The following is a 26,251-nucleotide window of genomic DNA, read 5'->3' as shown; positions in this document are numbered from 1 at the left end:
ACCAGGTAGCGAAGTAGGACATCGCTCATGTTGATACAAGTTTAATGTGTTTGTACAAGTGGTCTCCGCTGTATCACACTGATGATGTATGTAGCCTAAGCGCCTGTCTCTGCTGGACTCTGCTTAATGCAAGATGGTCTGTTGCAGGCTCTTTTTTTCTGGTGTGTGTGGCAGCGACAAACGGCAGAAGGGATTTTATCTAGAAAATGTTGGTATTCGTATTTGTGTTTTAAAGTTTGACATGACCCCTGCATTTCCAGATGTGGACCTTGCAAAGCATATCCTTGCAAGAAACTCCACTGAGCAGTTGCTTTTGCAAACTGTAGAAATAAACTGTTTGATGTCATTCCATACTCAGGATTATGTTGCATTTCTTCAGAGCAAGACCAATGTACCTGATCTCTTTGGACATCCACCTCTACTTTGTTGTAAAGTATCTTGCATTTTTACTGGCTACTGGGAGGTGAACTGAGTTTTCTGCTGTGTGGGTTCAAACCGAAGGAATTGGTCATCCTTTCTGTCTTATGGAAACATTAAGAAATGGAGAATGAAGGGAGTAGAGTCTGCGGATTTGGAGACTGCTTCAACTTCACAATTCATCATCACCAGCTAATATTTTCATCTTTTGCATTAAATGAGTGGCTTTCGGCACATTACCGCAAAGGACGTCCAGATGGAACGAACAGAGTGCACCCAAGGAGAGCAGCTACTTGTAGAACTCGTATAGAGAGCTTGACTGTGAATCATGGATGTGATGGAAGAGGGGATCGGCCTGTAGGCCTCGACTGGTTTTGCCATTTGTTTGAGGAGCTGACTTCTGAAAAGAACTACCTGGATGGATGTTCTTGCCTCTGGTTGGGACAGCTTCTCCATGTGGGGAAACGTCAGGAAGCCTTTCTGACATCGATTGTGGTGGCCCTCAACTGTCTTTGAGCTTAGTTCTCTTCTTTGTAAAGAGAGTCTGGATGGCGGTTGTCCCTTACTGCCCAGTATAGCTGATGTCTTTGCAGACACAAGTGCTCATAACAGATTGTCTCAAACATCTTGTGTGAAGTGGGTTGTCTTCTCTGAGGAGCTGGGATACTTCTCTAGAATTCACTTGTGTTTATTTGGTCTCTCTGATGTTCTAGGTGGTTCTTTCATACTAGTGAAAGACAGATTCTGTGGGACCATTGGCCAAAGTCAATGAGAACATCCGTAGAGAGCTTACAGAAAATAGCCTTGTGGCTCCTGGGAATCAATGGATAATGCCTTGTCCCACAGCCGATTTGGAGGAGGCCAGATTTTGAAATCTCACATTACTGTTAGTCTGCGGAGAGTGGGGACCTTTGACAGACTGACTACACTGACTACTACTGCCTACACTGACATGTAGGAGTCCTGTGTCTTAGTTGAAAATGCAGATACATTCGCTCTATTTTGTCTTGTTGTGAGCTCTCTTTTGGTCACAGAACTTATCAGATGCATCTCTCTGAAAAAGCAATCTTTGACTTGCAGTTAGGTAAGCCTTTGTCTCCCATCTGTCCTTGTCTGCCACAGGAAAAAAGAAAAAGAAGTTCTGGTAGGCACACTGTTTCAGAGTTGCAATGAGTTTCAGGTTAAGGCATGGTTTTCCACCCAAATCTTTCTATCCCCAATAGAAAAGAATTTTTGAAGAAAGAGTAGTAGGGCTTTTAGCTTTCCTAGACTAAGGATGAGACTTTATAACACTTGGAAGTTTAAATTGGAAAAATTGTTTGAAAAATTGTAATTGAAACTAAAAGGTTCCATGTGGCTGAAATGACAGTGCTCATTGTCTGGTGCTCTCAGCTGTTACCAACAAGGGGCTGGATAGAACTGAAGTATGATTTGCTGACCATTTGTAGATAGCTGCACACTCATTTGTGCAAGAACTTGAATGCTTGTTCTCTGTGTCCTCCACAGAGTGTTTAGCAGGAGCCTGTCTTGTGTGAGCTACTTGAACCATTCTAGATACCAGGCCCTTATATCAGACAGTGAGATGCCAGAAGCTGGAAAGTCAAGAGGCTCAAAGTCCCATAAGCTGATTTTTGTTCTTAGACAAATATTCTACCAAAGAGTGGTAATTAACCTTGGGTTGATCTGTCAGTTATGCACCTTTTAAAAAGAAAGGATGCGGCTGTTCAAGTTATGCAAACTTGTTCATTCAGAGATAAGATGAACGATGAGCCCACTTGGGAGTGACCACCAGTCCTAGATTGGTGGATCCAGGATGGAAAGTAGATTACTGTAATTATCATTATTTAGTGAGTTCTGCTTTAGAGATGACAAGAAAAGCAGTGCAGTGATGGTTCATGTGCCTTGAGGCCATAGTGTGTCACTAGCATGTAGTAAATCAAATGAAATTATTTATATTTTTAATCATATTGATATAATAACTGGAAGTCAACATTGCTTTAAGAAAACAGACTGCTTACAATTTAATGTGTTAAAATACAGGTTGAGTCATCCAGATACCTCCACTATCTCATTGCTCCCAGTGAGAGAAGATTGTGTAGGAGAAATCTGGAAGAAAAGCCAATAGTTAACTAATTGTATGTGCTAACCACTCTGTAGGTAGTCTGACTAGTTGAGTACTGTTATACGTTATTGTGTCTTGTGATAACAGCACCATGTTTTCCTGTCATTTTCACAACGTTTCCTGGCTGAAGTGATACACAAGCAACACTGGGTAGTAATCACATTGTCCCGTTCAGTTTCAAAAGGAGAGAAGCGGACCTCATCCAGAAACTTTCCAGCAGGCTACAGTAAGCTTAACTATCTGTTAGCCATTGTCAAATATTTCCATACCTGCAAAAATGGCATCTATTAAAGTAATGGAAATTGTCTCAGAAATAGTGTCATTCCACGGCTGATTTTCGTGTAATGTTAATAATATTGCATCTCAGTATTGTTTTACAAACCATTTAAGAAATGTGTTTGGATTCCTGTGATTCTCACTGATGTGCTCGTGTCTGTGTTTCCTGTTCTCTCACGGGCAGCTGACAGGCTCAGGAGATGTCAATTTTCAGAATAAGAGTCGGCATTCTGTGAAGGGTTGTTCTTTTTAGCTCAGGTTTTCTAGTATTCTGAAATGCTCAAATCCAGTGTAGGCTTTAAGAACCCGGCTGTGGAGCTGTTAGCAGATGTGTGGCAGTCTGATATCCCAGTCAGAGTGGAGTTGAGATTAATGTGCTCGCTCAAATTCCCTGCAGGTTTTACCACGATGAATTGAGAGATTTCCTCTCTGTTAAGGGCAGGGTGAATCAAAATCTGCTGTGTCTCAGTAGTTTACTGAGGGAGCTTAATACAAAATATTAACATTCTACAAGGCTCAGCCAAACCCTGCTGTAGCAGATGTGAATGTGTGTTGGGCTGAGTCTCAGTGGCTGTGAAAGAGGCTGAGGAATCTTCCAACTTTATTTGTATCTTTTGTCTTGAAGTTTTGCAGGAGCAGAGAAAGACAGAGCAACACTAAGTGCGAATTCTTCTACTTCATGAAAGTGAGCAAGTGTGCTTTTGGCTTTAAACTGGGTAGGTCAGAGATGCAAAACTAAATCATTTCCCTCCTTTGATACATTTTCTCTCTTTCTTCTTCACATCTAAGAATCTGTTATTGCATGGACTAAGCTTCAGGACAGCGTACGTGGGTCAGACCAGAACCAGTTTGTTCTGCCCCTCTTGAAAGGACCTCCATTGCCTATGAGTTTGCTTCTTGCAAAGATAGATCTCTTCTTGTGGGAGTCCAGAAGATTAATTAGAGCTCCAGCGTTTGCAGTCTTCCTGAAAAAAACCTAAAACATTTCATTTAGAGACTTTCTCCAATGAACTTTGAAATAGGGTAGCTGTTTTATTAATTCTAGCCTGTAGGGTCTGAAAGCTGCTTTATGAATGGCACAGATACTTAGACAGAAGGTGCACAAGCTCTGGGCTGTTTGAAAGATTTAGCAGAGATGTTTTATCTGAAGCCATAAGCCTCGTTTTTACTGAAAACAGTGTGTAGCATGATTGAAATTCTGCACTCTGCACAGAAGCTTTTAGCTAGTTGACCTTGATGGCCACAAAAGAATCTTTAAGGTTGGAAAAGACCTCTAAAGATCATTTAGTCCAACAGTCCACCTGCCACCACTATTGCACACTAAACCACATCCCTAAGTACCACACCTACCCTTAAGCGACTCTGGGGACAGTGACACCACTGCTTCCCTGAGCAGCCAGTTCTAAAGCATTAATGCTCTTTTTGAGAAGAAATTCTTTCTAATATCCAACATGAAATATGAGTAAGTGTAAGTTTTAAAAAGGTACTTCCTTAAGCAGACTTCTGAAGCACAGCTGGTTTGTCAGGATCTCTGACTCTGCAGATCTGTTTCGTTCATCTCAGCTGTGATGTTGAATCCTTCAACTTTTTGGCTTGTTTGCTCTGAATCCCACAGAACTTTTAGGTAGGTGAAGCGAAGAGCTTACAGAGGAGATATGGCTACCTGTAGCATCTTTCTGGCCTTGCTTCATATCTGATAATTTTTAAATTTGACTAAAAACGAATAAATCACCCAATCTTTCTCTGCTTCTCCCCACAATCCTTCTTTTTCATGCTTTAAAACAAACAAACAAACAAAAAAACTGGCATCCCTGCTGTGACATACTAATAAATAGCAGGGCTTGGGGAACTAACAGCCTGTGTGAGAGCATCCCAGCACCTCTGTGCTTCTGCTGGGAGGTGTGTGGGGCTCTCACAGGCCCTACCTTTCCTGCGTGGATCTGGCCCATGGCGTGCAGAGCCGCGTCCCCAGCGTGTGATGCTGCCCTTGGCCCAGCTGTGGTGCCTGGCGCCAGCAGTCTGCGTGCCTGCTGCCAAGCTGGGCCCACAAACGGATTTATTTCTGACAAAGGGCAACTGTTAGCAGGAGTTGTTGTCTTGCTTGGTGTTCCTAATCCCTGGAATAACTGCTGTGACAAGCATAGTAACCATCTGCAGTGAGACCCGTACATTGGTGCCAATCAAGTGCAGGAATCTCAACCTTGTGAGCCTAGGATTGCTTTATATCTTACTTTTCAGACTTCCAGAGGTAAGGCAAAGTTTGAAGCTCAAGCTCTGGAAAAGCCACTAGGAGCTCTAGTCTCTCAGGTGCAGGCACAAATCCGACTTTTGGCTCTGTGGAGATTACATGAATCTAGCCATCTTCTCTAGCTTTTCCATGCGTGGTTTGAACAATAAAAGGAAGCACCCTGAGTCCAGCATCCTGATCGTTTAAAGAATGTCTGCATAGCTCTGCCCAATACTCCCAGCCTCAGCAAGGTTCAGATTGCACAGTGTGAAGAAATTAAGCAATGGGAGGAGTCCTGTGTCTGTTCACAGCTGTGCAAAGTAATGAGCACTGAGCACAGTGCCTGAAGGCAGAGGCAGGAACTGCCTGTTAATTACTTCTCGCCTTTGCTAGGCACTGCTCTGTCTGGTTTCCTCTGTTTCCAAGCTCAGGATTTAGGCAGGTTTTTTCTTATTACTTTTGGAGCATGTCAGTCCTATGGGTTTATGTATGCCTGTATCTTGCAGCAGTGCAGATCCAGTAATATGTACTGCATTGGTGACTTTTTTATTCTTGTTGCTTCAATCACTTTTACACCAGAAAATTCCTGTTTTACGTCAGTGCAGTGTCCAACTCCCAGATTTGTATTTTTGAGCTGTTTATGTGGAAGTACTGAGTTATTATTTTTTTTATTTACAGCAAAAGTTTTCTGTTATAAACAGCCATAATCTTTTGATGCTAAAGGTAATCATTGCATATAAGTTATTGACTCTTAAGTTAGGCTGTGCTGCTTAAAGGAAAACTGCATTGTTTACATTTGACAAATTATCTAAATGAGCAAAATCTATATTATAATGTCTGTCACTCAGTCAAGCTTGTTGTTTGGTTATTTGATCATTTCCCTGGGTATTTTTCAGAAGAGAAATTTAAAAAGGCAAAAAGTCTGATTGCACCGCAAGGCAGATGGCCTCATAAAGACATAATGGAAATAAAGCCAAGCAATACATACGAGATTTGGTGCGTGGACAGTGCCAGTATGTCTCATGTTAAATGCTGAGGTTCCCCAAAGCTGTGCATCTTCGCCAGAACACAGCTGCAGGGACACTCAGTATAGACCCGAGGGGTATTTCCTTGTGCCCACCTTCCTCCCTGCTGCTGGGGACAGACATCCCGCAGCTGCACAACAGCAGCACAGCTCTGCTGTGACATTGCAGCTGGGGAGAGATGGGCCTCCTGTGTGACAGGAAGATACGGGCTCCAGATTTGAGTTTTCTTCTGACGTTGGGTAAGAAAGGCAAAGTTTCCAAGGTGGAAAAACAGGGAGAGGTCAGATTGGAGAGAGGTTTAACTGCTTTTCCAGGATGCACCACGTCAATATTTTTTTTTCTTTAACTTTCTGAGAACTTAAATAGGCAGTGTTGTTTCAAAATGAGATGGAGAGGGCTTGCTTGGGAAATCGCATCTCGCATTCCACACACCTGGAAACCCCTCGTTCCCCATCCTGCCCCAGCAGCGTTTAGCTCTGTGAGCAGGAATTGCTGCATCCTTACACTGCATCCTTACACAGCCAGTCATTCCTGTGCTGCTGACAGCAAGGAGCAGTGCAGAAGTCAGGGGGCAGCTGGCTGATGCAGTGTAGGCTGTCTGCGAGACAGCGGGCAGGGCTGGAGGTCATGTTTCTTCCCTTTTTTTATTCTTCTATATTTTCTTCTTTTCTTTTCTTGTTCCTTTACTGCCTCACTTTCATTCCTTGCTCTTCAGTAAGTAAATTTCAGAGAGAATGCCACTCAGTGCAGTGTTTTATTCTGAGGGATTGAACGCATAGTAGTGCTAAGGGAGGGGTGCTGCTGTGCTCGTCCCCTCTGGGCTGCACACCTCAGTGTGTGCTGCAGGGTTATTCTGAAGGACAGCAATGCTGAAGGACTCCATAGGGAACGGCAGATTGAAAATCTCCAGTTAGAGAAGGGGAATGAGTAGGAGAGACACTTAGAATGGAAAGAGGGGCTATTTGGTGGCAACGTTCATTGAACAGGTCAAAGGTTCAGGAAACGCAGCTGCTCCAAAGCCCGGAAAGTGCTAAGCTTGTGTTGCAGGGAAGCTGGAGTGCAGCAGATGAACCGTTTGAACCTTGGTTGCACCGGCAGGTCAACCTTTGGGCCTGACCTCACTGCTCTCACAAAAGCCGGGTTCCAAATAAAACCCAGGACAGGATGGGGCCACCAGCACTTCCTGCTGGGCGCTGCTCACAGCTGCTGGTGACACGTGCTCCGTGGTGTTCATCACGCCTGGAGTTGGCGGTAACGTCCTTATTCCCCAGGCTGATAAACTTGATAAGCTTTATGCATTTGGTCAGCTGCTTCATGTTCGGCCGCAGCCTGGGCGAGCGTGTGGCTGCTTCATCAAATGCCCAAGAGAAGTGATCAGAGTGCAAGGGATGGGTTTGACAGAACCTCCCTTATTTACACGGGTGGCCAAAAACACCTGTTGGCTCAAATATCTGTGTGGGGTCAGTGTGCCCTGCAGTGAGAACTATCCTTAATGCTCTTAATGCTGCATTAAAGTAGGAAGCTCAGATTTTTGACACACGTTGTGACCAAAGATACATGATTCATTTTGTTAATTAATAAAAACCTGAAATTTTGCATGGCATTTTAAGGTGAACAGTGTTGAAAATACTTGTGCATTTCCTACTAATTCAGTAGGAATTTTGCCACATTTGAATGAGTAATTTTAGGCATCTCAGAACAACTGTTGAACTCCCACATCCTATATACCTGGGGCAGCATTCTGCTTGAAGAAGTGCTTGAAGGCACTTTTTTTTCTGTGTGTCACAAACAGCTTGCATTGCTTTTTATAGATACAAGTTATTGGCTCTTCATTTGTTTTTTTTTTGTTTGTTTGTTTTTGTTTTTATTAATAAATTAAACGATTGCCTAAAATGCTTTAAAAATTAATTGCAGTTTTCCATTAAGAGCAAACGCTCTGAAGTCCCCTTGTACAAATGAAAGATCTTGCTCATGTTGAATAGAAGCCCAATTAAAAGTGAGACTGGAGCATAATGGTATACAGCAGCAGAAGCTTGGGGAGCTGGGGATGGGGAGTGCTCTTCAGACTCTTGATTCTGCATGTTACCAGATCCTGCTTTAAGCCTGATGTATTTTATGCGGAGCAGAAAGAACTGTGTAAATGAGTGATTAGAATGACTCTAATATATGAGACATGCTGAATTTTATGCCACAGCTGGAGAAACTTATCATTAATTGAAGCTGTGAGCAAATGTATGTCATTTTTGATGTAACATCTTCCCTCACCCCTGTACCCTCCACCCCAACCAGAATCCTTCCTGGAGTCAGATTATTGCTGTAGACTTTGTGAACCCCTCTTCTAATGTTTGATCAAGTGATGAAAAGAGACATTTACAGACTATTTAAAATGTGGAAAAATTGCTTCCCAATATTTTTGACAGAGAGAGACTGAGAACACACAGCATTGAATCATCAGGAAAATTGAAGATTTCCCCTGAACAGCATTGGGATTTTACAGCAGAGGACTTGAAAGACCTTGGAGAAATTGGACGAGGCGCTTATGGTTCTGTCAACAAAATGGTCCACAAACCAAGTGGGCAAATTATGGCAGTTAAAGTAGGTGATGCCCATCCTTACGTTTGTACTTCAGTCCATTAGGGGTGAAATGTGATGGAGAATTAATGTTCTTCCATCGACAACCCATCTACTGCTCTTTTCTTTTCTTTCCAATATAAAGGCTGCTTTTTGCTGAAAATGCGTTGTATAACAGGCATGTTGTCAAGTGATTTGTGACACTCTTGTAATTGCTTGTGCCCTTTTGAAAATGCCTATCAGGAACTTAATGTTTTGAGAGGATCACATGTTTCTGGAGACTGGTAATGGGGCACTGGCCTTTCACCTCTGGGTCACTGGTTCAGATACAGCCGAGGTTGGTTGTAGGCACAAGCTGATGTCTGGCAGCTTCTTCGTGTCTTTTGTGAAATAAGGCAGCGATGTGAGATTTGCTTTTTATGTAAGCATGTGCCCGTGGTGTAGCAATGAACCACCTCCCCACGAGGAGCTGGAATGGGATCTGCCAGGGAGTGGTTTGCTCTTGCTGATACGTGATGGTGCGTATTTGCTTTCTGCTTACCTTGCTGGATCTGCTGAGGAGATGGAAGGTGTTGTGGATTGCAGGACTGCCCATTTTCTACCTTGTGCTTCCCAAAATCTCACCTTAGAGCATGAACAATATGCAGCCTCATTTCCCAGCTGAGCGATGCGGAGTAGTTCTTGTTTTGCTGTAGCAGTGCTTCTCACCAGGCATTTCTGAGGAGCTGCTCGTCCAGTGAGCTGGGCTTGGTGGACAGCAGCCATTCTCTTTCTTCCATACCCTTTACTTTGCTTGCTGCTAGCTAGTAGCTAATGACATCAGTCTTTTAAGTTTGCTGATGATATTAACTGTAAGTGCTCCCATGGCTCATGTGAAAGAGTAGAAGAGAGCTTTGAACTGTGTAGAAGTTGTGTCACTCTCTTTTTTGGCTCTCTCTGTCTTCTTGGTCTTTTCTCTGAACTGATCTGGAAATGTTTGCTGCTGCTGGCCTGATGTGGCATGTAGGCACACAGCAGCCCCAGCTCTAGCTGCTACAAATATAATTCATACTCATCTGAAATGTATCAGGCCACTGGAGTAACCAGCAGCCCTTTACTTTCTCCTGTGAATGTTGACATCCTCGTAGGGGTGGGATCATTGGCTGGGCCTCAGAGATTTTTGGGAGAGATTGCAGTGATATGGATGTTTAATTGTGTTTTTTTTTAATCCCTCAAAGTCATCAGTGGAGCTGGAGGCTGCTCGTAGCTAAAGACCTGGTTCTTTTAGTTGCTTTTGGTGGAACTGTTAGGTGGAGTTTGCAGATGATAGGTTGAAAACTGCTGATGTGGTGAGATGATGCCTGCGCGCCTTGAGCCTCCCATGCTCACAGTACGTGTTCCTAGGCAACAGGTTTTGCAGTCATGGTGGCTGTGGGTCTGAAAAAAGCTCTGCCTATGGCCAAGTGGGTTTGTGACAGAGCTCTGCAGTGGGTACAGCTCTGCTGCAATGAGTGCTTTGTTGGGCTGGCTAGTGTCACTAAGAAAGAGGCGTGTTTGCTAGCACAGAAATTCTCTTGTCCCAGACTATGTTTGCAAAGGGATTTTCTGGATGGTAGCAAAGTGTTGTCAGTGTAGAGGGGCTGCAGTGCAGGTACAGCTCCCACCTGCAAGGTGCAAAGCTCCAACAGTGCTCTTGCCCACTGTTGGAGATGACATTGCGTATCTTATTGAGCTATCTTTGCTGAGGGAAGAGAGGCATGTGCAACCTCTGCGGGTGCTGGGCATGATGGCTCAGCATTAAGCAAATAAACTCCCCTAATTTTACAGTCTCTGAATTTTGAAATGTCAGAATTGCAGGCTGGGTTGGTGCCAGTTTCTTTTCTCTGAGCACACCCCTGTAGGGCACAGCTGTGCCTACTGCACTTTTCCTCACTGAAGGGAAAAGGGAAGTTGGAGGCTCTGGGCAGCAATATCTGTTTCTAAAACGTTAGGAGTGAGGGCTGTTCTGCACTGCCAATGATGATAAAATGTGACTGAGCAAAGGAAAATGTATGAGTGGAACAGTATGTGACATCTGCTGCAGAAAGAGCTATTTCGAAGCTGGTTGGTGCAGTTTCAGGTGAGGTTTCAGGATAGAGCTGATTCCAGACTACCTACTGGTTCATTCCAAAGCACTTAGCTTCTCTCAAATTGCTGCTGCTTTGGGGGCAGTCTGTGTTGTGCAGTAACCTGCTTTGTTCTGGTCTGGTTTACGGTCCGTCTGTGTTTGGGGCCATCCATCTCCTGTTCTCTCTGTTTCCCCCAAGCCTGTGGTGTCCTTCTGGCTTATAAAGCTGTTGCCTTCTGAAGCCCCAGGTGCTCACCTGCCTCCCGGTAAACAAGTTGCTCACTGTAGTTTCTCCTTGCTATACAGGCAGGAATTTAACTTGATACATTCTCCTTCAAATTGAAACTATCCTAAGAGAAAAAGCATAGAAAATGAATGGTTGAGAGGAAACCCTGTCAGTCTAGTGATCTGAGGTTCTAGCTATGATCTAAGTCACATCTGCTTGCAGTTCAGTCTTGTGGCACTGTGTGTTGTGCCTGGCCTTGAGGACATTGAATTTCAAAACCAGTGTATCTGATTATTTGGTGGTGCTGCTGTTCCTGTCCAGTGCTTCCCTAAGAGCTGATTACAGCAACACCAGGGCAACAGACAGATCCTTTGGAAGGGCGTTCAGCAGGAGAAAATAGGTTTTGGAGGCTGCAAGCCAGAAGTTGTTGTCTGTTCTGTAGTGATGAGTGAAACTACTCAGAATCTGCTAGTTGGATGCAGAGTATCTCCTTCATCCCCTTCCACCACTACCCATGACAGGATTCTGGAGCGATCAGTTATCTTCCACCCCACTTTCTTCTGGCAGGATCAAGTCCTATTTGCAGTTACCATCTCCAGGCTGCATCGGCATGCGGCTTGTCAGTCCCTTCTGCAGACAGGTTCAAATCCTGCTTGTTCCACAGGCGTGCTGCAGTTACATAGTAATGAACAGATGAAGAGTTGCTCTTTTCCCATGTTGTAATTTCCAGCTCCTGCTGCACCCAGCAGCCTGGCAGCTTTGAGCACTCATCCTGCACACCTCTCAGACTTGAGGAAACACAGCTGCTATGTCAAACCTCAGATTGTTTCCACTTCCTTCTTCTGGCTTTTCCTACCCTGTCATGCCACTTTCATGACACTTTGCAATCTTTGGTTCCTTCAGGCATTGTTTACATTCACCTTCTGCTTTCTCTCTGCATGGTGCCCTGTGTTTTCCCTGCAGCATGCGTTCTGCTCTGCTCCTGAGGTTCCCAGGCAAAGCTCAGGGTCTGTCTCTCCTGTCTCCACTTCTTACCACAGTAGTCTCCACTCCTGTGCATGCTGAAATAACACCAAAACAACTTGAGATGTGCAGGTGAAAGCACAGTTTCTCTTCATTTTCTCCTTGTAGGCAGTTTGGCTTGATCAGCCCATGTCTGGATCTTGGCAGATGACCTGGGACCTCTAATGAGGGCATCCTGTGACTGTCAGGCCCTTGGGCAAGACTGAAAGCTTTCATCCGGTACTTCAGCATCAGCAGTGGAGGAGGAAAGTACACCCCTTTATGTCACTGGTGTGAAGCTTTGGGCTGTTGGAGGGAGAGGCTTTGATGATAAATTATTGTGCCCAGTTCTACTCCTCCCTCTCCTTCAGTTTTTGTCCTGCTGTGCCCTTAGAAATAAGTAGTTAAATAACAGGAAGATGTGACGTGTCTCTGCAGGGCAGGCCAGAGCAGCAGGACGTGGCTGCAGAAGGCTGGGAGCTGTGCTCTTGCCTACAGGCAGGCAGTTGCAGGATTTGCGGTGTAGCTTTTGCATCCCCTGGTCATCCCATTGAAAGCCTCTTCCCAGGCACATCAGGAAGGAGAGGTGGTAAAAGAAAGAGGAATTGGACTCAGAGGATTTGTATGGAACATTTTTTCATTTTTCTCTATGAAAAATATTCAATTTTTGCGAGATTGAAAGAAGAATCCTCTTGTTCCTTAAATCCCGTTTATCTCACAGGTCTTCCTACAGATTCCAAGTGCCTGTTCACTCAGTCAGTGGGCACTGCGATCTTCTTCTCACTCAAAAAATCCCCATTAATTTTCCTGAGAATTTATTTGCATATGGGGTCAAGGCTCTCCCTTATGGGAAAGAAAACAGCCCATTTTTGTCCATTGCCAACTCTGTGCAAATTCACCACCGCAAAGCCAGTTTGTACATTAACTCTGTACCTCCTGAGCAGGTTTCTCTTCTGGAGTCCTTCTTTTCCTTGAAGGCAGTACCTGCCCTGGCCCACATTTGCCTGCGGCACCAGCATCAGTTCTCTGTGATACTGTCTTGTCCAGCTTCCAAGTTTCACCTATCGTCCTTTCACTTTGTTTCTGGTTTCTTGTTTATTCTTCTGTTCTTGTTCACTCTGTGTCAGTCTGTAAGTCACTTGTGAACAATCTCTCTGCAGGGAGCTCTGGTCCCTTCCTGGGATCTGCTGCACTCTGTCATTCCTCATCTTATTGCGGAGGCTTCACAACACATGCTGCCCCAGCCCCTTTGGTACCTGCCCTCCAGTATCACCATATGTTGTTGTCATAGCTGCTCTGGGGGGCTGTGCATCTTGTTTCATGAGGATACCACACAGCCAAAGAGCCAGACTGTCTTTGACAGATCAAAGTCCCATTTTATTAGGGTGAAGTGGTTTCCTTGGTAGGCTCACCAAGCAGCTGAGGGTTATTTCTGTCCTGAGGTTTCCCTTTAAGATAGGTGATCAAAACGAGATGTTAAAATATCCTTGTTTTCCCAGATTGATATGAAAATATATAAATGAAACGTCCCCCCAGTCTGAATGAATGCTAGGAACTATTCTCACTGTTAGAGCATGATGCTCCGCTTATGCCTTAAATAGCACAGATAATACGTAGCGTGGGTTTTATTAACCAGAATTCTGAAGGCTAGGAGGATTTCTTGCTTGAAATGTTCCCAAGGTAAATAATCAAATATTTGACATAGCCAACCTTCAACCTGTGAAGCGGTGCTTGTGCCAGCCTGGAGCCCAAGCACAGCAGCAATGGGAAGGCACAGCTCAGGCCCCTGCACTCCCCTCCAGCCTCCTGAACCATGGCTCTCCAGTTGCAGCTGGGCGTTTTGGTTTCAGTGCTAGAAGCTTCTAACAGTTTATTCCTCTTCTGGTTCTCTTGTTTTAAACTGGCTGAAAAATGTGCTGTCAAGAGCCTGGTCAAATGGTTTGTGCTTCAGTTGGTGTTCAGGCTTCTTCTCAGGGCCCCATGGACAAGTTTTGCTCCTCTTGTGGTTTTTCCATCAGAAATACACCTAGGGAGTGAGCAAACTGCAGAGGGGGCATTTTTGTCTGCAGTCCTCCAAGTTTTCCTGCTCTCCAGAAGAGGCAGTGATTTTCAGCTATGTACCAGAATTTTCTGTATCTTGCAGTATCTTTCTGCAGTATAAATCAATCTAACTGATTCAGTCTTTCTCTGCAATATTATCTAGTTTAGTTTCCACTTCTAGCCAACATGTTCAGATTTTGTTGGTTTTCTGCCTTCTGTGTAGTCTAGCAATAGTTTTGACCAGTCTACAGGCGGCCTTCCACTTCTTCTGCACTTGTCTTAAGAAATTCAGGAGCAATTCTAAGATCAGCTGGGTAATCGGAGAAGCTGGCTGAGGCACTGTTTGGAAATGCATAGGATGTCAAGCCTATAAAATGCCTGTAAAAGATCTTTGTTCTTCCAGGAGAAGTCAGTAAGCTGTGGAGCCGTTCCTGCTTCAGAACACAGTGCCTCTTTCACACCATTTTGCACTGTAATCAGTGCTTGCTCTCTTACCCATTGCTTTAAAACAGGTGTTTAAGTCTTGACTTTCACGGATTTTCACTGAAGGCAGTCCCACAGTTGAAAAAGGTTGTTGAGTATCAGATGTCCTTGAGAGCAGAAGTTAAACATTTATTTATACCTCTGTAATTTATCCATCATTTCCTGGATGTCTGATAGCCCTCTAAGATGACACACAAGTGGATTAAGTTCAACCAAAGGGCATGTTTCTCTGACCTTCCTGTTTCCCATATGATTTTGGAAGAGGAGCATTAGGATTTTTGCGAGCTGGCTTTGTGGTATACATTTCCATTCTTGGCACAATTAGATACAGTCCCTGAAGCTGACTACTTATCTTAGAATTTATTGAGGAGGATTTTGTGTTTCACTCATCTGTTTGGGTAGTTGGCTGAGAGTAAGGGAAGGCTGTTCCAAACCCTGCTGATAAGATACAGAGGAAGTAGTGAGTGATGAATTAAAAGGAAATGGTGAGAGACTGAATCTTATTAGAGGAGACAGAGGCTAGTTGCGATCAGTGGAAGACCTGACGTGCTTTTTTCAGGGCTAAAAGTGTTATGGATGGGTAGGTGAATGTTCTTGTCCTCAGCAGCAAGTGTGCAAAACCCCCTTCCAGCCCTCTGTTCCTGTCACCCTGCAGGTAACACAGCCCACTGGGGCGCTGTCAGGCACCACTGCTGGGCTTTCTGCTGAGCCCTGTGTGCAGAACAGTGCTGTTTTTCCTCCTAGCTCAAGAAGCAGGTTTTCAGTTTCATGCCAATGGCTTTTCTCTTCCTTTTCTTCTTTTACTCTTTACCTTTCCCCTTTTTCGTTATTCTCTTTCCTCTTTCTCAACTGGTTGCTACCCACTGCACCTGAATCTTTTCTTGTGTGTACTGAGGCTTGGTGATGTCTCTTCTGTTTCGGGTCTGCTTTGTGGAATTTGCCTGGTTTTAGGTTCAAGTGATCCAATCCACAGAGCATAGCTTAGCATTTTGCTGCTGATGCTGTCCAGAGCACAACTTTCAGAGCCCTCGTTTCTGATGTTAGAAGGCTGCATCCTAACCTGGGTTTGTACTAAATGGGCTGAAGAATGTACTTCTGAAGGCTTTGTTGCAGTTTGAGGCCAACAAGGAACTGTTAAAAATGAGACTTCCTCTACCTGGTAAAATAAAAACCCTTCTTAATGTAGCTTGTTTGGCCATAGCAGCACCTGCATGCAGTAGAGTAACCAGGCTAAGATGTGTAGGACCTGAAGACAAGTGAGACCTGTCCGTCCCATTAAATGGTGTCACCAGACTGTTGCCTTGCTTTGTGTCTTCCTTTCCTGCCATTTCCCACATCCTGTCTGTCTGTGGGAACAGCTGCAGTGTCTTGCCATAGAGTTAGATAGTGGGTCTTCATTACAGCTCATGTGCTATTTGAATAATGGCTGCTGTTGACTTTGATTACCTTTTGCTTTCTCTACCTTCTTTTGCTGCTGAATGCCTGTTCCTTAGCTGGTGAATTGAGACTGCTGGCATGCAACAGACTCTCCAGCTAAACAAAGCTGTCTTCTCCAGCCTGGGCTGCCCCTGCTCCGTGCTGTGCTGCACATTGCCTCTGATTGTTTTGCCCTCATCTTGAATTTTCAAACCCCAAGTCCCCAGCAGTCTTTGGACCCTGAAGCGATGTTTGCTCAGGAGTTCATGCTGGCTTCTGAAGTTGTCCTTTGGGTGCTGCATCTGCATGGATGCTCTGCAGTATAACTGACTGACAGTCCATCCTCTGGGTCCTTTACTTGCTCTTGCTCTTTCTCCCAGGGGAGATTGTGGTTGGCAAAAGGAGCAGTGTTAGGATTTGGTTTTGTTCCAAGGTGCCATTAAAATCACCTCCTCTATACAACATACCTTATATGCTTTCCAGAGATGAAGAAGTAAGAGCAGAAAAGGAAATATCAGAGGTGGGATGAGATGCTTTCAGGTGAAGTAGAATTTGAGAAGCATGCTGCAAGGAAGGCTGGACTGTGCAAATGTGAGAGTGATGCAGAGGGAAGCTAAGAAGATTTGTGGATCACCATGAGAAAGGCTTGTGGGGGGCTGGGAGATACAGAGTTGGCATGGAAGAGAGCTATGAGTCACAGTATACAGTATAGAGAAAAGATTCTTCTTGTATTTGCTCCTCACCTTTTTTGTGAACTTTTCAGAGAAGTATCTACACTGTCCCTCAGACATCCCACCACAGTGGCTTTGCCATCTGTCATCTTCAGTCAAGGGTCAGAGCAATGTCATTATCATTTCATGCAGTGCTGATGCCATCTAGAAAGAGACATTCATTCTGCTTAGCCTTTGGTGTCCCAGCACGGGGTTGTAGAGCTTTATGTGACTTTATGTGGCTTTCTTCAGTGATGGCACTGAACTTCTGCAAAACAGATTTGAACCAGTGACCTAGAGGTGAAGTGGTTTAGTTCATTGCTAGTCCCCTCAGCCACCTTCTTGCTCTACAAAGCATCACCCACTCGGTGGCTATGCAAGGTGTGTGGATGTGCTGGACAATTTTTCCCTAGTACTCTAGAACCCACCGGGAGGGAAAAGGACAGCATGAGCACAACAATGACTGGTTGTTAGGTCTAGTAGGCCAAACTAGAACATAAAGAATGAATGGTGAAATAACAATATCAGGATGCACCAAAGGTAAGGAAAACTGTAGTGTCAACATGGTCCTCACTTTTTGTGACTCAACACAAAAAAGTAAAGGTACTTTTAAAAAAGTAAAAGTAAAAGGTACTTTTAAAAAAGTAAAAGTAAAAGTAAAAATCATGCACTGTTTCTTAAACGATGTGATATGAACAGCCAACCTTGATTGTACCTTCACATTCTTAGCCCTGTGCTTGTCACATGTGTGGTCTTGCTGCCACCAGCATTTGTTTGCAGGGCAGGGAGCTCTGCCCAGCAGTGCTGGTAGGACTTGGTGCTGGTATCACACAGGTTTGTCCAAGAACCTTGAATATTTTTTCTTTCCTAGGTGCCAAGTGGTTATTGTCCTCAAGGAGTGCCTAGGCTACTTCTGTTGCTTTGGGCTTCTTGACAATTATTTGTTCTTTTTTTTTTTTTTAAGTTATTTCTCAATGTGACTTCTTCAGGGTCATGATTTTCCTCACATTTCAGGGAATGCATTAATTAGTGCAAATTGCTAAATGTGTTTGCAAAAGTTACATGAAAATCTTTGGATGGTCCACTCCATCTTCATTTAATGAGCTTCGTGTTTGGAAGTGTGCTATCTTCTGTTTTCAAACTTGCATTGTTCTTTCCCACTCAAGTCATAGATTTCCTTATGTACAGTATGAAGAGTAGTATGTGTGTATATATATATATATGTTTCAAACATATAGTATGTCTATATTTTGTACATTATATCTTAATGTTACCTTGGCCAAGGATGTTACCTCAGCCAGCTATTGTTAGTTTTATGAGAAAGACTGTTGCTCACCATTAGGGTTTCCAGAGAAATGTGTTTCCTCGATTACCTGATGGGCCATTTTCAGAGTCAGCTGTGGTGGAGAAAATCGTTTTGTCTTCTTTGCTTTTCTTATTGATTTGAAACACAGTGTTCCTTAGTTAAATTTCAAATTGGTCTTTGAGCCCCATCCAATATTGCTAAGAACTCTGTGGGTATTTGTTTTGAAATAAAAGCCTGAAGGTATTGTTTCACTGTAGGTTTCAGTGAAATTTCTGCTCTTCGATTTCATTCTGCCGTTTCATCTGAAAATGATGATGCTTAATGATAGTAAAACTTAATTGAGTATATTACAGTCTGAATTTAACTACTTTTGGGGTTATCAGTTAAAATTCTTGTTTGACAATGTCGCTCAGTTATTGCAGTTCAATTTTCCAGAGCATGCTTTGGGGACTGCCTGCTCAGCCTTGGGTTTGGGGTCCCTGACATGTTTCTCCAGTGGTGGTTTTGAAGATTCAGTAATGGCATATAAGTGATAAAGTCTCTGCCACTCTTCCTCTTTCAGAGAATTCGGTCGACAGTGGATGAAAAAGAACAGAAGCAGCTTCTGATGGACCTTGATGTAGTAATGCGAAGCAGTGACTGCCCATATATTGTTCAGTTTTATGGTGCACTCTTCAGAGAGGTGGGGACTCCAAACTTGCTTCATTCATAGCACACTTTGTTTTTCTGCCTTTTTTGTCTTTGCAGTTGCCAGTTTGCAATAAGGATGAGAAAATTAATTTGTTAGGATTTCTTGACTGCCACCTTTAATCAAGGTTATTTAACCAAGATACCCAGATGTCTGAGTGCTGCTAAACACCTAGATGCTCTCCCACTTCTTATTGTGTCTGTCTGCATATTTCAGTCTCTCTTTCAATGAACTTGTGGTTCCCTGTGCAAGGTGAGTGCTGCTGGGCTGGGTGCAGCTCTGCAGCACCATGCTTGGACACAAGCATGATCAATGTCAGCTGTTATCAGAAAGAGCCACGTGGAGGACGTGCAAACTCAGTGTCCCTGTGGCTGCTGGAAGCAGACTTTTACCTGATGTATGTATAGATGTATGTGTGCACATGTGTGTGTACCAGGGCTGTGTCAGACCCACGATTGATGTGCTTCTTCCCTGAAGTTTGTATGTGCAGATGCACGAGGAGTCACCTTGCTGGGTCAGAGCAGCAGGTGCTCCTGTCTCTGGTAGTGGCCCACAGGATCTGCTTACAGAAGCATGTGTGTGACTTTGGCATAGCCTTCAGTCATGTGTAGATTAGTGTCTTCTGAGCTCTGTCTTTTGCTTAGTGATTTTTCCTGGATCTCTTGTCCATTAAAAGGTTTGTTTTTCCTTTGAATACCTGTACATTTTTTGCATTTGTAGTGCTCCCGGAGAGGGACTTCCTCTGGTTGTGCACCCTTCATTTGGAGGCCTATCACCACAGTTCATTTCCAGTTTTCATCCCACTATCCTGAGTGCTGCTCCCAGTGGTTCCCTTGGTGTCTCTATTTGATGAGACTGTTGCTCCTTATCCATTCTGTCCATGCCCGTGAGGATCTTTTGGAGTGTTGCCATATTCTTTGCTACCATATCTTCTTCTTCAGCCTGATAAGTGCCAGCTTGTGTCATACACAGAATCCATTCTGATCTTTAATAATCTCTCTTGCTGTTATCTGCATCTTTTCCAGTTCTATGCTATCCTTTTGGTACCACAATTGCATTGCTGTTCTTGAAAGGAGCAGTACCTGCAATAGCTTGCCTGGGGGGCAGTAATTTTGCTTGGACCTTTAGTGCACATAAATACTCTGTGCTGTGCTGTGGAGTGAGTTATCCAATATGACACTTCCATGAATTATATCAAGACCAGAGTTAGAGCATCAAAAGCTATGTAAGCTGACCACTGTTAATCCTGACATAGTTTGGTTCTTCGTAGCCAGGAGTACAGTGTTAATCACTGCATTTTTGTGACTGTTTTAGCATCTACTTATTATATACATAATTTAAGACATGAATTATTCTGCAAGGCAGCAGAAGGTATTGTTCTGTCTCCTTGAGCCTTGCCCAGGCACTCTCATTGCCTTTGAATGACCAGTGAAAACAGTTGGGTGTTCTGCATGCAGCCTGAGCAATCTTATGCCATCTTTGCATGTTTTCTTCTACTTGAGCCTACTTAGAGGAAGAAGAACAACAGTGAGTAGATCCCTGTTTTCCATCTTTGCACATTATCTGGCATAGCAGCCCATGCTGAGCCTGTAAGGGCTTTACTGGAGTGCTGTTAGAGGAAGAAGGTGAATCTTGAAATTTAAAGCTCACAGTTGGAACTGAATATTCAATTCCTGCTTCTCAAGAATCTTTCTCTGTAATTTCATCGAGTCTTTTCTCTGGCTTTGAATCTCAGTCTCTAAAATAAGGCTACTAATCCTTCCTTTTCCCATGCTTCACGTTGTCTTATCTGTTGAACATTTTGGGCCAGGAAGCGTTGTCCCTGTTCATGCGGTCTGAACTCCTACCGAGTGTGGAAGCTCGGCCTTGGCTGCAAGTTGGCAGCTTAGCTGAAATACAAATGATAAGGCTGTCTCATTGTTTGAAGGAAAGTCTCTGGGCAAGGCCATATCTTGCCAGATGCTGATGAGCTACATGTGCAGAGCTGCTTGAGCCTGTCACCTCTTTGCAACTTTAGGTACATTCCAGAGTGTAAGCGTACAATAATGCAAAAACCTGCCCTGATCAGTGCCCAGCCGTCAGTCCGGCCTTTGCAGCACCCTCTGTATTGTCAAAAATTCTCTTGCAGCTAGGCACTGTTCTTTGGGCAAGGCTGCAGTAAGGTCATTATATATTGGGATATATCGTGTTGGCCCCTGGCATCCCCTCTGCCTTCGCCCTCAGCATCAGTGATGTGGGATTTTTCCCCTCACCTTAGTTTCTTCCTGATAGACTTGGATGAGTTTTCTGTCTTGTCATATTAATTAAATGTTCAAATACAAATTACGTTTTTTAAAGGAAGGGAAACTGTGACAGCAGAGAAGAGAAAAAACTTATTTAAGTGAAAAAAAAGATTTTCAGCAGTATGTTTGATCCCTCCAACTCTGATCCATTCCCAAAGTAATGGAATCATGCAGCTCCCTGTTGCACTGGATCGTGGGACCACATGGAACTAAACCTCTCTCAGGAAGTCCTACAGCAATACATGTGTCAACAAACCTTGTTTTTCAGCATTTTAAGGTGAAAAATAAGGAAAAACATTCTGGAAGGCAGATCTTGGGACCTTCTGCTCTGAGCCAGGATTCAGATTCTCTGGGAATAGATGCAGCTACAGGTGGGAAATTTTCTTCCTCCTGCTTCTAAAAGGTGAAAAACTTCACTCTGAGTCTCTTTAGAGGAGCTAGAATATGGAGCAGGCAGCTCTCACAATCAAATAGTTGGCAAGAAGGTTGTAGCAGCTTCAGGAGGAGAAATAGGACAGCTGGGCTGTTCTGAATGGCAGGTACCTCTCTGAAGGACTGAGCAGTTTGTGCTGAGAAGCAGAGCTCTCCCCTGGTTTGGGGAGTAGGAATAGTAAATTAAATTGGATGGAACTTACTTTGAAGACAGTCATTTAACTGTAAACAGACAAGTTGCTGTGACAGCCTCTATGAGTATAAAACGTTTGGTTTGGAAAGGCAAAAAATACTGCAGGTGAATATTTTCCCTACTTGTATTCTCACTTGTTCAGCACGCATTTTTTGATAGGGAAAGGTTTAAAATGCTGCTTCGTCTCTGGCAATTCTGACAGTTTGAAAGCTTCTTGAAAAATTGCTCAATGCCATAAGCTACAGCTATACCATCGATTCATGATAACCAGACTGGGGCATGAATAATCTGCATGGAAGCTTGAGATGGGATTGAGTCTTTTCTGGGAAGTGGTATTGGTTGTCCCTCAGCCATCAGCACCTTTACCTGTGTTTTATTTGCTCATTGTTCTTCAATCACGTGGTACATCCTTCTGTTAGGTATGTCTACAAATACAGTGTAATATACATCAATGCAAATTATTATGCAGTGGAACTTCGTGAGAGTTTTTAGGCACTCAGGTGAAATTGAATTACCTACTTAGTGAAACATGAATCATGGAAAAGCAACATTTCAACCTTTGCATGAAAGAAGGAGACTTTATCATGCTGACATCAGATGGTGCCTGTGCTGGAGTCTCTTTCCAGAGCTATGAGGTTGTGACCTTGATGTCACCATTCACATCCCCATGGTGGTACAGCCTACTTTGTTCTGTTGAGGCAGCTGACCAGAACTGCTCTGCTGCTTCTGCAGAAACCCCGGGTGGAAAGTTTCACCTTTTTGGCAAGAACAGGAAGCATCCCTCACCACTGACTTGTTCATGTGAGTCAGTTCAGATGGCTTTTATGTCCACAGCTTGACTTCTTAAGAGAGAAGGTTGCTTCTAGTAAAGCCTGAGGAATGAGGAGAATCAGGAAGAGAAACACGGGAGAGATGGTTGTGCTGTTATTCCTGGCTGTAGGAGATTGAGAGCCTGATGAAGGCAGCTGGCTTCCCTATACTGCCCCAGCGAGACCATTGACTTCTGATTTACAGAGCACACAGAGCTTTCCACATCAGTCCTGAGAGATGGCACGTTGCAGAAGGTCTGGTTACCAGGGTCAGTTTGTTTCCTCTCAAAACAGTATTTGCCAGATGGGAGATGAAGAAGAGGATGGCTAGGAATTCTGCGAAGATTTCACTGGTGAGAATGCAAGAGTATCAGGCTGAGCTATGCATCTGCTCTGGGTGACCCTGAGATGTCTCTTGCTCCGTCAGAGTTGCTGTTTGGAGGACAAAGATATCTGTGAGAAAAGCAGTTGTTCTTTCTTGTGTGTATGCTGCAAGATTTGCAGCTGACCTACTTTGAGATTGTTCCTGTGTCCCAACCACACTAACTACTCTTAAGGTCACCATTCCTGTTACTTTTCTTATCAAGAGGGGAAGAGGAAAAAAGCCTTGTCTGACTTGGGATATCAGCAGCAACTTCTACACACTGTAGCCAAGGTAGCCAAGCCAAGTTTAAATCAACAGACTCGGTAAATGGTAATGCAAAATTAATTCCAAGCTGTAAAATAAGCCCAGGAAGCCCAGGCAAAGCAGGCCATGGGACCTTCAGCTGGTGTAAGGGAAGAGTTAATAGTATGGCTGTGACAGCAGCACAGCACTGATGTTGATTTGAGTTGTGGATGTATCCTTGATCATTTGATACAGGGTCTTTGTTCTCTTTGCTGTTGATGTCTGCTCATCTTGAGACACCCAGAGGAGAATGGGATGGAGTGCCTGTCACCTGCAGTGCCCTGGGAAGGGCTTTCATAATACACACCATTTTCTTGAAGTAGAGTCATAGAATCCTTAGGGTTGAAAGGGATCTCTAAAGGCCATCCAGTCCAGCTCCCCCGCAGTGCACAGAGACATGCACAGCTAGATCAGGTTGCCCCGGGCCTTATCCAGCCTTGCTTGAAAGTCTCCAGGGACAGAACACCCACCACATCTCAGTAGCTGCTTTTTCCCAACTCTTGAAAGTAGTGTTTAAAGCCATGCTCTATGACTTTTGTCCAATAAACACTCTGTTTAAATCTATGGGATCTCTAGGAATTTTCAACAGTTAAAAGACCTTTGCAGACTGCTCTAGAAACTCTCAACTCTTTTTTATTGGTGACAAGTTAAGATTTGAGGAAGAATGAAAGCAATTACGTTTAATGAAATTTTATACTACACAAAAGCATTCAGACAAAGAGGGTGACAGTCAGTTTAACTTTCCTATGACAGGACAGAACCACTAGAAAATGAAGTAATAAAAAAAATAAATATTTCCAGTATCCTGCATTCTCAGTCAGAGACAGTGTTGCCCTCTGTCCCGAAGATCTCTGTTAATATAAGTATAATATTCAGAACAGTGCTAGTCATTACAAAGACTTTCAAAAGTGTCTCCCAATGCCAACAGAATACACAACATCCAGGCCGGCTCTTAAATCTGCAGTGCTTATTATTTCAACATATTCATGTGTGTTTGGTACCTTGAAGATGAGTCTTTCATTGGACTGAGACTCCATATGTGACATAGTTGCTCTGTAGCACCTCTGTGGAGGTCCTCGACGTGCTACCTGACCGTGGAAATCTTCAACTGTTTCGGAATGTTTCACCAGTGCTGAGCCAAGGGGAGGGATCAACCTCCTGGCAGTACTTTGCCTAAGGCAGTCCAGGATGCCATCAAGCTTATCTGTGCCTGGTTTGTGTTCATCTTGTCTGCCAGGACCTCCAGGTCCTTTTCCTGCCAAACTGCTTTCCAGCTCAGTGGCATCTCTGTAATGTATTTGGCTGTGGGCTGGCAACTAAGAACACACAATTCAGAAGTGGAAGCAGCCCAGCTGCTGGTAAAAACACAGTTTTAAGTGTATGTCCAGGACCATTGGTAGTGAAGGACATTTTTCAACGTGCCTACAAGAAGTGCACTAGCATCTGGTAATTAAGTACTTGAAAAGGAATAAAATATATTTTTTGGAAGACTAGCTATAGGTGGAAGAGAAAAGCTGAATTTCTTTGTTTGCTGTTTTATAATCAGAAATCAACCTGACCTGGGAACATAAATTGAAGAGAAACTTTCATTAAGATAATTTTGTTCTCACAACTCAAGATGAAGCAGAAGCTTGCCATGCACATCAGCACTTCTCTGTCTTTGCTAAGAAAGGAGCTGGGTAACCAAATGCAGTTGTACCTGCCAGTCTTAACCTTTGTTCTCAGTGAGGTTTTTCAGCTCTGCCTGTAGGTGGGTTCTTTCAAGTTACAGGAAGAGAGGAGAACCTGCAGGATTTTGACTTTTAGCACCAGCCTTTAAGTAGCTACATAGTTGAAAAGCTCTCTCATCTTTCTTCACTAATCTTGCTGATGTGAATTCATGTTGATCAGGTAAACTTTTATACTGCCAGGTCGATAAATGTCCACACCCAGGGTTTCTGTATGGCATATATTCCAGGGGATGGACAAAACCATGTCTTGGTTTTTGTTCAATCATTTTGAATGTTGTGGTGACACACAGACATGGTGGAGTGTTCAGTAATGCACACCACAGCCCTGCAGACATACAAAGTGAAGCTTTTGTTACAGTAACAGCTCTGACAAGGTTGCCTGTTGGTCGGCATAAATTGGCTTTTCGTGCACAAACAGCAGCCTGGTAACCTGGGCCACTGAGGGTGCTCACATACCAGTGCAGTTGGACATAAACGTGAGGCTGAGGGCAGCCAGTTGAATTCACAAATGAATCCAGTTCCCTGTAGTCTCAGTACAGTCACAGGAATGTGGCACACTAACAGTTTTTAAGCTGGGGCTGCAGAAGCAATGTCTTGAAAGATCCTGTGGGCAGTAGAGTCGTCGTTTGCTTTCACTGTGGATAGTTGGTAAGGGTCTGGTATGGTTCCAATTTCACATGATTTCACATGCATCACTAACACTGCATCCACAGTACTTTCTCTGAGCCACTCTTGATGATACAGAAGTGCCACGACTGCACTTCGCATTTGTTGCCAATGCTGAAAAGGAAACACTTCTGCATATGGAACAAATTCATTTCTACAATTTAAATCAGATCAGGTCCTCAGCCAAATCCATCTGTAACCAATGTTTCTCTAGCATCCTGAGCTCTCCTTTCTCCATGTCTCTCTCCACAACTGCCTTGTGTCAATCACTTGGAACGGCTGTGTTCTCTTCTCTCTGTGCTGCATTTGCCTCTTGGTGGTGTCCCAGCCTCTGCGTTCAGCAAAGTGCCTTTTTGATCAGTGCCTTTTGCTCTGTTTCAGGTGTGTTCTTTGGGCTCAGGCTTGTAGCAGCCTTTTCCCTTGTGTGGGAGACGTGAGCTGGTACCACTGTGTAGGTGAAGGATGTTTTTACACCACTGAAACTGTCCCCTTTTATTCCCACTGGCCCTTTTGCTAGCCTTTTGTGTTCCCACTAAAGCAAGCACTTGGTCTGGAGATGGATGCCATGGATAGTGGATGGGATTTCTTGGCCTGTTTTTCGTAGGAGGTCATTCTGAGCGAATGCAAAATCCCTTTTTTTGGCCTTAAAGCCTGTGGCTTGGCATGCTTTTTTCATTCTCTCATTAATACCTGAGAATTACTCCTGGCTGACGTGAGGACCAGGACATGGCTTCAAACAGAACTGTCTTGAGGTGCACCGAATGGGAGCATGGGGCTTTGCAAGAGTGCCAGCATTTCTACGCTCTTGTTTTTTTTTTCCTCATTTCATTTCCATGTGCTTTGTGTGTGTCTGTTTTTGTCGGATTGGGGATAATTA

At 43.9% G+C, this 26,251-nt stretch overlaps 2 protein-coding genes across 2 annotated transcripts in view; one reads left to right on the top strand and one right to left on the bottom strand.

The window, feature by feature from the left end:
- Positions 1 to 29, bottom strand: part of LOC122186819 (myosin-8-like) — a 196,761-nt gene extending 196,732 nt beyond the window's left edge. The window contains exon 1 of the mRNA XM_042883770.1: positions 3 to 29. Within this exon, the coding sequence (XP_042739704.1) occupies positions 3 to 29 (27 nt within the window). The remainder of the gene's footprint in view (positions 1 to 2) is intronic.
- A 1,211-nt stretch (positions 30 to 1,240) lies between these two features.
- MAP2K4 (mitogen-activated protein kinase kinase 4) overlaps positions 1,241 to 26,251 on the top strand; it is a 45,254-nt gene continuing 20,243 nt past the window's right edge. Inside the window, exons 1-4 of the mRNA XM_042883769.1 lie at positions 1,241 to 1,371; positions 2,670 to 2,765; positions 8,488 to 8,662; positions 18,470 to 18,589. Coding sequence (XP_042739703.1) covers positions 1,241 to 1,371; positions 2,670 to 2,765; positions 8,488 to 8,662; positions 18,470 to 18,589 — 522 coding nt within the window. The remainder of the gene's footprint in view (positions 1,372 to 2,669; positions 2,766 to 8,487; positions 8,663 to 18,469; positions 18,590 to 26,251) is intronic.

This window comes from Lagopus leucura, unplaced genomic scaffold (genome assembly GCF_019238085.1).
Source record: "Lagopus leucura isolate 7727_CA_CO unplaced genomic scaffold, USGS_WTPT01 Super-Scaffold_100040, whole genome shotgun sequence".
Lineage (NCBI taxonomy): Eukaryota > Metazoa > Chordata > Aves > Galliformes > Phasianidae > Lagopus > Lagopus leucura.
Note: the sequence above shows the minus strand (reverse complement) of the source record. Positions and strands in the feature narration are given on the sequence as shown.